Source organism: Chrysemys picta, chromosome 10 (assembly GCF_011386835.1).
Source record: "Chrysemys picta bellii isolate R12L10 chromosome 10, ASM1138683v2, whole genome shotgun sequence".
In the NCBI taxonomy this organism is placed as follows: Eukaryota; Metazoa; Chordata; order Testudines; family Emydidae; genus Chrysemys; species Chrysemys picta.
Genome location: NC_088800.1, coordinates 81,772,084 through 81,787,127, shown reverse-complemented (window position 1 = coordinate 81,787,127; position 15,044 = coordinate 81,772,084). Strand labels below are relative to the sequence as shown.

The 15,044-nt window shown below is 46.6% G+C and overlaps 1 protein-coding gene across 7 annotated transcripts in view; it reads left to right on the top strand.

Moving 5' to 3' along the window:
- Positions 1–64: 64 nt before the first annotated feature.
- Positions 65–15,044, top strand: part of TOP3A (DNA topoisomerase III alpha) — a 19,340-nt gene continuing 4,360 nt past the window's right edge. Inside the window, exons 1-19 of one of the 7 annotated variants that reach the window (XM_065560208.1) lie at positions 221–241; positions 3,680–3,739; positions 4,459–4,532; positions 4,833–4,908; positions 5,842–5,950; positions 6,986–7,129; positions 7,660–7,830; positions 8,120–8,220; positions 8,392–8,466; positions 8,596–8,678; positions 8,825–9,032; positions 9,866–10,051; positions 10,626–10,755; positions 11,253–11,366; positions 11,448–11,613; positions 12,060–12,203; positions 12,561–12,683; positions 13,077–13,813; positions 14,706–14,798. In XM_065560208.1, the coding sequence (XP_065416280.1) occupies positions 3,728–3,739; positions 4,459–4,532; positions 4,833–4,908; positions 5,842–5,950; positions 6,986–7,129; positions 7,660–7,830; positions 8,120–8,220; positions 8,392–8,466; positions 8,596–8,678; positions 8,825–9,032; positions 9,866–10,051; positions 10,626–10,755; positions 11,253–11,366; positions 11,448–11,613; positions 12,060–12,203; positions 12,561–12,683; positions 13,077–13,813; positions 14,706–14,798 (2,746 nt within the window). In that variant the 5' untranslated portion in view covers positions 221–241; positions 3,680–3,727. Of the gene's footprint in view, positions 242–791; positions 1,420–3,679; positions 3,740–4,458; positions 4,533–4,564; positions 4,622–4,832; positions 4,909–5,841; positions 5,951–6,985; positions 7,130–7,659; positions 7,831–8,119; positions 8,221–8,391; positions 8,467–8,595; positions 8,679–8,824; positions 9,033–9,865; positions 10,052–10,625; positions 10,756–11,252; positions 11,367–11,447; positions 11,614–12,059; positions 12,204–12,560; positions 12,684–13,076; positions 13,814–14,705; positions 14,803–15,044 lie in introns of those variants that run through there. The other 6 variants (XM_065560206.1, XM_065560207.1, XM_065560211.1 and 3 more) reach the window with 6 other exon arrangements.

Here is a 15,044-nt window from a genome sequence, read left to right as displayed (position 1 = left end):
ACATGACCCGTTCAGGCGGTGACCCTTGACCCGGAAATGGTGCCGGGTTAGGTTGTTCTGTTTACGGCTGTCAGTGTAACCCCTCCAGACGTTATTGAAAGCCTCGGCGGCGCCTCGCGGGCAGGAGCGGAAGCGAATCACCGTTTTTAAAAATAGAAATGAGGCCGCGGGGCCTCTTGGGAGTTGTAGTTCTCGCCCGCAGCAGGCGGCGGTGCCACTTTACGGCAAGGCGTAAAAATAGGTAAACGGCGCCCTTTCCCTCTCTCGTCACGACAGTGTGCGCCGCGGCGGCGGCGTGGAATTCGGCTGGGAGGAGGGAAGGCGAAGTATTGGAGGGAATCGTGGCGCCCTGGTTCTAGGAGCCCTCAGCGCAGCGGGGAGCGGAGCCCCGGGCATTAGGCTGAGGGGAGAGGGGGATCCCCTGCCATTGGGCAGGGAGGGGCCCAGGGAGGAGGGGGAGCCCTGCCATTGGGCGGGGGGGGCTTGTCATTGGGCTGAGGAGGGGGCCAGGGAGGAGGGGGAGCCCTGCCATTGGGCTGAGGGGGGCAGGGGGGCTTGTCATTGGGCTGAGGAGGGGGCCAGGGAGGAGGGGAGCCCTGCCATTGGGCTGAGGGGGTCAGGGGGGCTTGTCATTGGGCTGAGGAGGGGGACAGGGAGGAGGGGGAGCCCTGCCATTGGGCTAGGAGGGCAGGGGGGCTTGTCATTGGGCTGAGGAGGGGGCTAGGGAGGAGGGGAGCCCTGCCATTGGGCTGAGGGGGTATGGGGGGCTTGTCATTGGGCTGAGGAGGGGGCTAGGGAGGAGGGGGAGCCCTGCCATTGGGCTGAGAGGGGGAGGAGAGTTCAGGTGGTTGAGTCTAGTGGGGAAAGGACATGGGTGATGGGGTAAATACTGCATTGTTATTGGGGAAGGGACTGGAAATCTCTTCTAGCTCAGATATACCTCCTGAGTTAGCATCTGCTTTAACTTCTAAAACCATGTGAGGTGGAATTTACAGTGAGCTGCCAGCAGACATCAGTGGGGAAGCTTGAGGGTCTCTAACTACTGCCCCATCAAAATCATGCCAGGGGTACTTTAGAGTGGTTGCTCACCGTGTGAGATCGCCTCCTGGAGGTGGAATCCTTAAGCCAAGACTTTTACTGATACATGTTGGTGTCTGATTGCGGGAAAGTGGCAGCAGCCTGAGGAAGGGGCAACATGTCTTGGCAAGTTGGGAGCTGCCCTCAGCTCTCAGAATGAACTTTCAGGCCAGGCTTTTTGCCCGCTGTGGGGTCAGGTTGCTGTCTCAGTCCTGGAGTCTCTTCTCCCAGGCTGCAGAGGATATGACATTCCGAAAGATTCAGAAGGTCCTCTGTGTGGCAGAGAAAAATGATGCTGCCAGAGGAATTGCAGATATTCTCTCCAATAGCAGAATGAGGCGGGTAAGAGAGTAAAAGCAACGGTTTCTTTTTGGGTCACTTTCTAGTTGTGCTTTGTTTCTCCAGCTACATAAACAACTTGTTAGGGGTACTTGCCAATCATTCAGTTGTTTCTGGGTTAATTCATTTGGTCTTAAAATAGATATAACATAGTGGGGCTGCCCTAGAGAGTCTAAATACCACTACCGAGACTGTTTAAAGCTGATGTTATTTTTCTGTGATCACATTAAAATGCAAGGCTTGCATTGTCTCCTTGAGCTCCCATTAGAGCCAGGAAATGTGCAAGCTGCATCCTCATTTTAGTGCCAATTTAAATCAGTCCCGACCTGCAGCACCATGTTTTGTTAGAACCGTGGGCCACTCTGCAGAGCTCTACCAGTGCACTTCAATCCTTACATGCAACAGCTTGTGCTATTCCAGTCTCTGGCCTTTCCCAAACAGATTCCTACTGAAGATGAACTGGGCCAGGTTAGGTGAGATGGACAAATGCATATCGGACAAGATGAGGCTGACAGCACCAGACTCATTTCCCCTTGTGACTGAAGCAATGTTGAAATCCTGTTTTTTAGTCCTAATCTTTGTTTCCAGACGCACAGAAATATGGACTGTGTCTTGTCTGTTCTAGTGAGGTGCTGCCTTGGTGAATTTTCAGCTGTCGTTCCTAACTTGCAATCTGTTGTATATGTGAGAAATATTAGCACTTGAAACAGCCATGCGCATCTCCTGCCATGTAATGCAATTGGTTTAGAGGTCAAAAAATGCTGCTTCTTGCAGTGCTGTTATTGCTCATCAAATTCCAGTGGCTTAAATTTTTAACACGGTGAATATGATTTAGTGGTTCGAGCAGAGAACTCAATGTACTGTTCCTGTTCTGCCATTCATGTAAGGCAACACCTCCCTTTTCCCCCTTCCTGGGCGAGCTATACCCTTCTATACCAATATTCCAGTCATGCATATTATCTACCTCTGTGATGCCAACTATGTCATCGTTGTGTTTATTAACTCGCATTTCAAGTTCTTCCTGCTTATTCCCCATACTTCTCACATTAGCATACAGATCTCTACGGGCATGGCTACACTGGAAACTTCAAAGCGCTGTCGCGGGAACGCTCCCGTGGCAGCGCTTTGAAGTGCGAGTGTGGAGAGCTCTCCCAGCGCTCCTGGTAATCCACCTCCACGCGCTCCCAGCGCTCGGAACCTGTTTACAGTAGCGCTTTAAAGCGCTCAGACTTGCTGCACTCGGGGGTGATTTTTCACCCCCCTGAGTCAGCAACTTAGAGCGCTATAAAATGTAAGTGTAGACAAGCCCTAAGATTCTGATTTGATTTCCCCTGTATGTTCTCTCTTATCTCCCCCTTATCCCTGCTATAACAGCCCATGCTCCCGCCAGATCTGACCCTTTTCCCAGGTCTCCATGTTTTTGACTTACCTGTGGGCTTTTGTCATCTGTCCCTGTTGAACTTAGTTTAAAGCCCTCCTCACTAGGTTAGCCAGTCTGTATCCAAATATGCTCTTCCCCTTCCTAGATAGATGGACCCCATCTCTGCTTAGCAGCCCTTCTTCCCGGAACAGCATCCCGTGGTCAAGGAAGCCATGTTATGTGACAATGGTCAATTCATGTAACCTCTCAGTACCTCAATCTACCCTTATGTAAATTAGGTCTAATATCCTTATGGCAGGGTGCTGGGAGGCTTAATGTTTATAAAAGTGCAGGTAGATCCTAGGTTGAAAGATATGATAGAAGTAAAAAAAAAATATTGATTACTTGAGAATTGATGGTCTGAATCAATCTAGATAACAACACGCTTCCAAAGAAGATAATGTGAAATGTTTGGGCCCAATCTAGAAACCTCTACAAACCTTGATAAGTGGAAGATACACTCGGAACTGTGTGTGATGAATTACGTGTCGTTTTTGTAAGATGACAGTTGTTCATTGGGAACTTGGAATATTTTTCAGTCTTCAACATGTCTCTCAGGAGTGTTGTACAGTGCTCTGACACTGTAAAGCACCATTAAGTGTCAAATGTTTCTATAAATGGCCAGTATCATTTCCTTTCAGCCTGCCTTTCCTCTAGGTCTTATTTAATTTAATCTGAAAAATTATTGGACACCTGAACACCAGCAGCCTGTTTTTCATTTGTCACATATTTACATGGTTTCTGCTATAGCTGTTATTTGTGTATATTGATTTGGAGTGTTTTGTTTTGTTTTGTTTTTGTGGGGGAGCAATTTTTTAAACATCTTTTCCATTTTTTGTCTAGAGAGAAGGGTTTTCCAAATTCAACAAGATCTATGAATATGACTATCATATGTTTGGCCAGGTAGGGTTCCATCTTTTTTTCATCACGCTGTATAACCATTCTGGTTCAGGGAAACACAAAATGCTGATAGATCATCTAACAAAAACATTAACTACGATGGTACAGAATTATGTATTCAGTAATGGAGATATCTGTGCAAGGAATGTGTGTATGAAGAATGGCCAAATTATTGTGAAATTGAGATCTCATGTTTTCATTTGAACACATCGGGGAAATGTCTTTTCCACTATCAGTGTTGTGCTGTCTTTATCTCCTACAGATACAGTATGGTTCAGTGGTCAAGGGCCAGGTCTAAGAGTCAAGAGATCTGACTTCTACGTCTGGCTCTGCCACTGACCTCCAGTGTGGCCTGAAGTCATTTTACATCTCTCTGCACTGGTTTTCCCATCTGTAAAATAGCATTGTGAGATCCATCAATGAAAAGCTCTCCATATATGCTAAGCATTATTAAGTCAAGGAGGCATTTTCCATCTGATCACTATATATTCAGAATTCCCAGATTATATACAATAACGTGTGTACAATGCTCAGCTATGGCTGGAAGGGAGAACTATTACTATGTCAGTAGAAGCAAGGCAGATATCATTGACTAGAAACTGATGTGTCTGATCCATCAAATGAGAGCCTTGTGTCTGGAGCTCGTGGACACCAACGTAACCTGGCTTTAGCAAAACAGAAACAACTATTAGAAACTAATTGTCTGAATCCATTTCCTACAGAATGTTACTGTGGCGATGACCTCTGTTTCGGGACATTTGCTGGCTCATGACTTTAAGATGCCATTTCGCAAATGGTTAGTACCACTGATCTAAGAGAGCTGGTGACATGCTGCTTGGCCTCTTTTTTTTATGCTGAGATGTGCAGCGCAGTGAGCCTTTTAAGGTCAGCCTGTGAAATGTAACTTATGACAATGAATGAACTGGCTAATGTGTATGTGTACCAGTGTCCTCATCTAAGACAAGGACAGTATATAACCACCATTCTGGCACTTCAACAGTACACCAGTAAAAGATAGAAAGCACCAGGTAATCACTTGTGAATGTTTTGATTTCTTTTGTACATTAAGTCCTGCTGTTTATCATCTCTTCCCCAGGTATAGCTGCAACCCACTTGTACTCTTTGAAGCTGAAATTGAGAAATACTGCCCTGAAAACTTTGTGGATATTAAGGTATGTGCTTTTAAAAGGCTACGTGATACTCAAATATTAGTGACAGGTTCCACAAATATTGGTGCAGACAGAGAGAGGACTGGACCTCTGTCCATAACCTTTAGCTCTCTGGGACTGTAGCCAACATAAATATTTTCTCTCTCGTTCTTCAGACTATACATGCTGTCTGCCTTTGAACTTAGTTTCCTAGCCTACGCACAATTAGGCAGTCAGGTCAAAGGACTGATTTATTTGAAGTAGAATCCCCTCTATTGGAATCAAAGTATTAATGGCCCCAGTTCCATCTAGATTACATCGGAAAGTCCTGTGTTTAATAAAACATATTAAGGGACACGATCCAAATTTAGATAATGACTATTTTTGTATAAAATGGATGCAGATAAGTGAGTATTTACTATAGTCATCAAAACCTGTTAGCTCACTGACTAGCCTCGTGAGATACACATCTTGTTCTCAGAAATGGCCACGTGGCACTGCTCTCATACAGCGTTACGCCAGCACCCCTTTGCAACCAGGAAATTAGTACAATGCCTGAACACTCCCCTAATTAGCTTAGGGAAAATTAATGAGGTTCTACTCTCTCTGGTGTGTTTTGTATGAATAAAATTATATTTTAGTTGAAAATATGCAGAGCAGCCAATGCAGTTAATTTCAGATATATGCACAAGAGAGAGGAAAAAGTACACACATGGTGGTCTCGTGTGCACATACATCTCTGCAGTCAGTAAGGCTAAAATAATGGGATATGTTGCATGCAATAGAATGGAAAATCAGAACAATTCACTATAATAAATTTGTCGCTATGGATACGTGTTCCGTTTCAAGATCAAGTTAGACTGTTGACGTTGCTGTTGGTGATTCACTCCTGGACTAAAATAGATGGCATGATAAGTGACTTGCTGTGTCTCATGCTGTGCCATTCTCTCATCTCAGAAAACCCTAGAACGAGAAGCCCGGCAGTGCCAGGCTCTGGTGATCTGGACCGACTGCGATCGAGAAGGAGAGAACATTGGTTTTGAGATAATCCACGTTTGCAAAGCTGGTGGGTGGAGGTCTTACTGTTTCATTCTTTGAAATGCTGACTAAAAAGATATCTTGTTCAGCAATGTAACCCCAAAGGCTGCTGCTGAATGTTTGCAGTAGATCCAAGTAGAATGCACTGGCTGTGGCGTTGACTGTACCAGGGATGTGTTAATGTAACACGTCACCAGCAACGGGGCTACATTTCCAGTCCATTGATTTCAACCGAGTCTTGGTGGGTGGAGGCAGCACAGCTGGTATGGACTGGGTTAACATTTAGTGAGGGGTTTTTTGTCCAACACATTTATTGCTGCCATAGCCAAAATATACAGTTTAAGTTGGACAGAACTTGCAGTCAAGGTATAAAGGCTCGTCTTGGCTGTCTGGTAATGTTGGGTATCAGAAGTGAATGTAGAATTTTCTCAGCTGTATTGTAAACGCATCTTTCTACCCATACAGTGAAATTCCATCTAGGCTTGCTTAATTGTCACTGCCCAGTTCACTTCCCAGATAATGTAAAGAGATGAGATGGGGACTGTGAATGTAGTCACATTAAGATGACCAAGCAGGAGTAACTTAGGTTTCTACTCTCTCCAAAGTAACTGAGCTTTTTCCTCTGTCCCTCTCTCCCACTGCTAGAGGCCTTGTCAGCACTTTTCCATTTATGTTATGATAACTCTAGGCCAGTTTTGGGAGCTGCACTTGGGAGTGCAGAAGGGTGTCATTGGAAACCATCACCTGGATCCTTTTGACTGCAAAGATATAAAAATGGCCCCCACTTACTAGATGTCGGTCTTTTGTTTTTGTTTTTAAACTAGATTTACAAGAGTGAAATCCGTGAAACTAACTAGGACATTATAAAGCTTCAGTGGTCTAAAAAGGACTTTATTTTTGGACTCCAGATCAGCCTATATATGTCGTCTACCTTGAATGGGGTTACTTTGAAAGCTTAAACTGGTTCTGGTTCTACTACCGATAGTTTTAAAGGAAATCACTGAGTGTTCAGTCTCTGCCATTGGGTTGAAAATCATGTCTGATCCCTCTTTCTGGTTGATAGTGAAGCCAAGCCTTCAGGTGTTCCGAGCCCGCTTTTCCGAGATCACTCCTCGTGCCGTAAGAGCAGCCTGTGAGAACCTCGTCCAACCCAATCAGAACATTAGCGATGCTGTGGATGTCAGACAGGAGCTGGACCTTAGGATAGGTATGAAGCTAGGGTGGGCAGTAGCTAAGTTTTTGATGCTCTGTAAATCTCTCCTTAAAGGGATTCTGTAAAATTGCCCTGGCAGGTAATTGATGTTCGGGAGCTTTCATTGCTTTGCTATCAATATACAGCTCACAAAGTGGAGGGGTTCAAGTATCTCAACTCCTTTAGGCTATTGTGTTAGTTCCAGGATAAAGAGCTCTCGTTGTTTATTCTTCCAAAGCACAGCAGGTGATAGTGGTTCAAAATCATCTATTTGCACATCCCCGTGACATGAGACAGAAATGCAAAAATTGATTTCTGGGGCAGGAGATTTAGCTCTGAGACCAATAGATCATGTCGTCACTCAGTTGTTTCCAATAAAATAGTTGTTCTTTGAAGGAGCTGTTAGGTTCTTAACTATTTCTGTGACACTTGCTTGGCCTCTGCATTTCATGTCAGTTGAGTAACCGAAACCAAGCTTGCAGGTAGTGTGATTACTTTTTAAAATGATTATCCCAACTTTAAAATCCCTTTTTGTTTTCTTCCAGGTGCCGCCTTCACCAGATTCCAGACCCTGAGGCTCCAGAAGCTCTTCCCCGACGTTCTAGCCGAGCAGTTGATCAGCTATGGTAGCTGTCAGTTCCCAACTCTGGGATTTGTGGTAGAAAGGTTTAAAGCCATCCAGGCCTTTGTTCCTGAGGCCTTCTATAAAATTAAAGGTATGTTCTGGGACATTAGTGCAGTGCTCTCAGGGTTCAGTGCTTTTGAAAAGGAAACGAAGCACGGCTTGACTGAAAAATACGAATGAGGGAGATGCTTCTGTGTAATGCACAAACATTGCTACAGATGTGCCATTTTCCCCTTCCTTTGCCATGGTCATTCAGCACAGTTGGGAAGGTTTCCCAAAAGTATGCGAGCTTTCTGTGGCCCCCTTTTCCGTCCCTGTCTAGCCAGTGCAGTCTTGCTTTGTACCATTTCTCTGATGTGGTGACCTCCTTTTCAATGCAGTGACCCATGAACATGAGGACGGCATGGTAGACTTCAACTGGAAGAGGAACCGACTCTTTAACCACACAGCATGCCTTGTCCTGTACCACATGTGTATGGAGGTAGGAAACCTTGTCAACCATACAGTGTCCGGCATCAAACAAGCCTTTCTGCCTTTTACCTTCTGGTTGGCAGAAGCATTAGACAGCAGCTGCTGCCTCGTGGGCACCTTTAAACAGCACTCCATTTAGACACTTCCGTTTGATTTTCCTTTCTGCGTGCTCTGTGCTTAGGATCCGACGGCAACTGTTGTCGAGATTGGGAGCAAACCGAAGAGCAAATGGAGGCCCCTGGCACTAGACACTGTGGTATGTTTGATACGATGATGCTAAATATATATATATATATTTTTAAAGGAGCATTGAATACGAGTTTTAGTGACTGGCCAGGTTTGTGTGGTGAATATTCCCGTTCTTCTTTGTCTCTTTATGACACAGGAACTTGAGAAGCTGGCTTCCCGCAAGCTGAAAATAAATGCCAAAGAAACCATGAAAATAGCAGAAAAGCTCTACACTCAAGGGTAAGAATTCCAGACCTGGATGTGCTGGAATGAAATACCTGTTACAAAACAGCAGACCCTTCATCGGAAATGGGAAGAACCCACAAGAGGAACGGTGACTGGTCAGCATCCAGTGTGGTTGATTTGTTTTTCTTTTTGTCTCTAAGGTACATAAGCTATCCCCGAACTGAGACCAACATTTTCCCCAAAGACCTAAACCTCTCTTCTTTGGTACAACAGCAGACCGAAGACCCCAACTGGGGAGCCTTTGCACAGGGGATTCTAGACCGGGGTGGGCCAACCCCTCGGAATGGGACCAAATCCGATCAGGCTCACCCTCCCATTCACCCCACTAAATATGCATGTAACCTGCAGGTGAGTCTAACACCGAGTGGATTTCTGCTATTGACAGCGCACCTTACCAGTGACTGGGTAACGTGGTGATTCTAGCAGACAGGGGCTTGCTGTGCATTTATTAGCAAATAGAATTACTTTCCATAGCTTCAGAAGTGGGTTTCTCTCCTGAAAGATCCTTTCTAAAATATGCTACCCTGATAATAAATGTTTCTGCACAGAAAACTGGCTGAAAAATACTAGGTGCTATAGAAAATCTAAGCTGGAAATATGCACCTCTTACCCACTTCCAAGTTTTGACTTTTGAAGTCCACATCAGATTTTCAGTGGAGGTTCTCTTTGCTTGTCCTAAAGCTGTTCACTGCCCCTAGTTACATTTCCTCATGAGTCCCAATACAAAGGAGATGCTGCTTTCAGTGCATACAGGACCTTTTCCTTATAGACACTTGTTTTAAAACATAGGGACCTAAACCGCTTGACAGCCTGAAGCAAGAGGTGTTTTAAAGTCCTGCTTTGTGACTGAGGGGGGAGTAATTATTATAAGAAGTCCTTTTCATGCAAAGATCTTAGTGCTTAACAGAGGTGTACAAGTACCTATTAGATGTATTTTAAAGCACAGAGGCTAAATGACTTACCTAACAAGGTCAGGGGTATAGCTAGGAATAGAACCCAGGTCTCTTGACTCTTAATCTCTTGCTCTGATCTGCACTTCTACTGGATTCCTTCTGATGTCTTCACTTCTGGTCCCAAGGTTCTTGCGTTCTGAAAGAGGGCTCTTAAACCTATACTTGTATGAGTGGGGTGTCCTTTATTTGGAGGAGACTCCTGACCCTCTTCTCTTCATGTGTTCTTAGGGGAATGAACAGCGACTGTATGAATTCATTGTGCGTCACTTTTTGGCTTGCTGCTCCCAGGATGCCAAGGGACAAGAAACAACTGTGGAGATTGACATTGCTAATGAGCGATTTGTTGCTCATGGGCTCATGATCCTGGCCAGAAACTATCTGGACGTCTATCCTTATGAGAAGTGGAGTGACAAGGTAACCGTCTCGATCAAAGCGTGTGTGACATGGTAAATTGGGGAGGGATCATTACAAGATGCAACTGGGTTTAATGTTACTCAGCAGTTAAGCTTGCCTAGGCTCTGTGCGGATGTGTAAACACTTAAGGGCCAAATTCTGCTGTCAGATGTACCTGCAGGACTTCCACTGAGAACTCCCTTGTTCCAGTTGTTCTACCCCGAGGTTCATCTCTCACCTGAAGACCTCTGCAGCTCATTTTGGCGGTTTTGATTGCTCACTTCCCTTCCCCCTCCCCCATTTTACCTCCTGAGGAAGGGACATGGCACTGGCCTGCATGAGGACCTGATTCTTTTTTTTGCAAACTTGTTGGTGCTGTCCCTTAACTTGCCAAAAGGGGTCACTGTTGAACAATGCTGGGCCCACTTTTTCTTCCCCGATATTGAGCATGCTACGTGTTAAACCCCAGGGAATGAGACACGAGTCTCCTGCAGCACCCCTAGACCCACGCCTGCTTTGGGTTTTTAAATTAAATCTTAAACAAATGTTGCAGAAGGTTGTTTCATTGGAGTTTGTACTTCTCTCCCTCCTTCAGGTTCTCCCAGTGTACGAGAGGGGGTCTCGCTTTCAGCCCACCACAGTGGAGATGGTGGATGGGGAGACCAGCCCACCCCAGCTCCTCACCGAAGCCGATCTCATTTCACTCATGGAGAAACATGGCATCGGTCAGTATCCGCAGCATATGGAACCGTGTGACCGTGACCTCATGCTGTCTAGCAGAATGGAGTTTGTATACCTCTCCCCCTTTCGCGGTAGCTGTAATGGTCTCTCTCTTCCACCAGGTGGAGAATTCTCTAAATACAGCTGACACAAGATAAAAGCAGTTGTGTGGACACTTGCATTCCCAAAGTAACTTACGGAGTAACGGAAGGGGGGAGGAGCTACAGGCCGAGTCTGTATAGGACTCTGCAGATGGCAGTTTAGCTCACTGGAGATACAGCTTTACTTCCCATCTGAATCTATTTAGGGCCCAGTTGTGGCCTCCGAGGCTCCCTTACAATTGGCATTGGAGTATGAGGGCAGCATAGGCCTATACTTGCCCATTGTGATAAATTTGTGCCTGTATTTAGCATCCCAGGTCTCTGCATTAGTAAATACCAGCTTGTAGAGCCCTGATGGGTTCGTCATGCCAGCTGTTAAATGACTGCACGACCGCTTTCAGGGACTGATGCCACTCACGCTGAGCACATCGAGACCATCAAGTCACGGATGTACGTGGGGCTTACTCCAGATCAGAGGTTCCTTCCGGGGCACCTGGGCATGGGGCTGGTAGAAGGTAAGGACGATGATTGTAATTAGGCGTGAAAATGCCTTCGCTATCCCTTCCTTTCGCTTAAAGCAAGGTATCGTTCCTCAGGCTACGATTCTATGGGCTACGAGATGTCAAAACCTGACCTTCGCGCTGAACTGGAGGCTGATCTGAAGCTGATTTGCGAGGGGAGGAAGGACAAATTTGTGGTGCTGAGGCAGCAGATCGAGAAGTACCAGAAAGTCTTCACCGAAGCCGTGGCCAAAGCCAACAAGTGAGTATCAGTAAAACCCCCGCTTCGCCTCTGCGGTCGCCCAGAAGAGCAGCAAGGAAAGTGGAGGACTTAGCTTTGTGTCTGGGGCTCTGATCACGTCAGAGCTTATTTCCGTGACATGTGCATCGGCATTTCCAAGAGGAGGCGTGAAGTCTGAGTGCTGATGCTGTGTAACAACCCTTCGTTTCCATCTAGTGGGCAGCTTCAGAGCTGGTGTCAGAAGGTGGCAGTCTGTGCTGACCTCTGGAGTTGCACCCACACCACGACTGAAATGGACGCTTTTTTTTTTTCCTCATGACATTCCTAAACGGACTTATTGTGAAGTTCGTTGGAGCCCAGCTGTGGGAGCAGCTACTCACCCACCATCTCCGTCGTACGGAGAACGAGAGCCAATGTAAATGCTCATGGCAGAGGAAACCAATGCGACTGTGTGTGTTTCTTCCCAGGTTGGATCAGGCTTTGTCTCAGTATTTCGGAGAAGTAACGGCACTTGCGCAGCAAGAGGAGATCTACCCAGCCATGCCCGTCTCCATTCGGAAATGTCCACAGTGCAACAGTGACATGGTCCTGAAGAGCAAGAAGAACGGCGGGTCAGTGATCTCTGTTAAGCAGATGACAGCTCAGCGTGTTAACGTTGTGTGGCTCCCTTGTAGCTCAGTATAGAGCACTCTCCCAGCCCTTCTCCCCCTCACAAGGCATCTAAGCTACAATGACCAGGTGTGTGGTTATGCCACCAGGCCCCTGGGCATCAGGCCAAAGTTCAGCTGCAAGAGCAGCGCATACCCAGTTGAGCTGTGATTCTGGAAGCATATGATCGCTTTTATAAAACTCGTCTTTAACAGTGGGCTGCTGATCCCTGTCCCATAAGCTTTGCAGCTGCAGGTGGAGTGGCTGAGTTCTCTTGATTATTCCTCTTCCTCATACTAGCCCTTTACTCCCCTCCACAGGTTTTATCTCGGCTGCGTGAGCTATCCTACCTGTAAAGCGGCTGTGTGGTTTCCTGACTCTGTGCTGGAAGTCAGCAAGGATGACAGTGTCTGTGCTGTGTGTAAACCCCATCCGGTTCATAGGTGAGTATCGTGACTTACATACAGAAACACACAACTGCCCCGCAGAACATACTGGTCAGCCGCAGTGGCCTGCCGCAGTGGCCTGCACTACTCTGTAGGAAGCCGTGTCCAGTTTTTGAGCTGGGCTTGGATTGCTGCAGAGACAGCACATCCAGTCCCAGGACAGTCTGAGGCGGATGCTTTATCTGGCTATGGCCGCTTTAAAAGCAACACTGACAAGCATCCAACGAAGTGCAGTCCATTCCTCCTAGACTGGATGAATGATGGGTGTAGCATAAGGCCAGGAGGGCAGGTAGAATAAGCATGGTGATCCTCAAGGTTCCAGCAAAGACATGGAGGTCCCAAGAGGGGGAGAACTCTGATCTGAGATACGGATTCTAATTTTTCATTTAGGCTGAAATTTAAGTTCAAGCGAGGTAGCGTCCCACCCCTGCTGCCCCTGGAATTTGTTGGCTGTATTGGAGGTTGCGATGAGATGTTGAGAGAGATCTTGGACCTGAAATATTTACAAGGACCATCCAGACCGGTACAGTCAGTCAACCTGCCAGCTAACTACCTACAAGCCAACCAGTCCCTTAACCGCATGGCCAGCTATGAGAATGGCCACGTGAGACCTACCACAAACCCTGGTGCAGCAAGAGCACCCCGAGCAGCTAGTCATCCAGCTCCTGCCGCTGCTGCCGAGAACAATGCCGTGGTGTGCAACTGTCGGGAGGAGGCAGCATTGCTCACGGTGCGTAAAGAAGGGCCCAACCAGGGCAGGCAGTTCTATAAATGCAGTGCCGGCAGCTGCAACTTCTTCCTCTGGGCCGATCAACAAGCAGATGATGGAAACAGCGTAACCCACAGGAGCTTTTCTGCACCCCCGGATTCCTTGGGTGAAAGGCCTCCAGGAAGCTTCAGGAGCCTTGGAGGAGGAGGAGGAGGAAGAGGTCTGGGTCGATATGGAAGCAACGGTTTCGACTCGGGCGGAGGGGGCGGTGGCGCGATGTGTAAGTGCGATCAGCCGGCCATCACACGCACCGTCCAGAAGGAGGGACCCAACAAAGGGCGTCAGTTCCACACCTGCCCAAAGCCGAGAGAGCAGCAGTGCGGCTTCTTCCAGTGGGTGGATGAAAACGTGGCCCCAGGTGAGGCTGGGCTTGTGCTCGGAGTTGGGGTTTTGGTGGGATGGAATGGCGGGGGGCTGTGTTTTCAAGCTGAACTGACGGGAGAGACTGGGCACCATCTTAAAACACTTAAGATACAAATAGGAAAAGGATTGGAGAGCTACAGAACTTGGCAGAGGGACTCGGGCTGCTGTAAGATAACTCGGTTGAAATGCATTAGATATGCCCTTTAAAGAACGGTCAGTTTATTCTAAAAATCTTACCTGGTTCTTTGTAACAATAAGGAAACTCAGAAATCTGGCTTAAATTGCTGTCCCTTCGACTGAGCTAAAGCAGGGCATATAACAGGTACACAGGGGCCCTGATCCAATTTAGTTCTGAGCGGATTTATTCAGGTAATGGGACATCTCACGGCTGGCTGTGGTAAGCGGAGTGGATATTCATTTCAAAGGCACAGTTCAATGCACAGAGCCCTTAACCTTTCCTAACCTAAACTTCATCGGCTGGGGAACGTCCTGCCAACTGGAAATATCTGTTTTCAAAAAAGCTGTTGGTGAGTGGATGAGAGATTTAAAAGGGGAGTGGGCAACAATTTGGTGCTTCTACGCCCTCTGCTGGCACTGGAGCTGCATTTCATCCCACCAACTGAGCTGCTGCCTCTGTTTAAGCTCCATTAAAAGTGGATCATCCTCCCTCTTGTATTTCTTCTTAATGGGAAGAGCTAGAACTGCCAAGTGGGGCAGCATCAAACCTTCCTCAGAGGGACAACAGCTGGAATCAAATGTTCAAGGGACACAGTTGGCTGTTTTTAAAAACTTTAAATCCTATCTGGAATCCTTTTATTCCTTTATTTATTTAGTTTTAAAAAGAAGGTTTTTTTCCTGCTCCCTTTTATTTCTAATGGTCTCTTCAGCAACAGAGAAACTGACCATATGGGGGGAAACAGTGAAAGTGACTATTCCTGGTGTGCTGAAAAAAGATGGCTGTACAGCTCCTTTCACTTATAGTAGGTACAGAAAGTTTTTTTTTAAAGGGACTCGAGTTTTTAAATGTGACCCTTAAAAAAAAAATTGGAACAATCAGGCTATTTTTAGAAAACTTGGTGGAGGGGAGGGGGGGGGGAGTGAAATTAGCTAAAGTCAAGTCTACACTCTACTGTTTTCAGTTTGGACTTTTGTATAGTTTAAACTGACAACTGGGATAAGCGTCTCATTTTAATCTCGTGCACTAGCCCAGAGCTGCAAGATGCTGC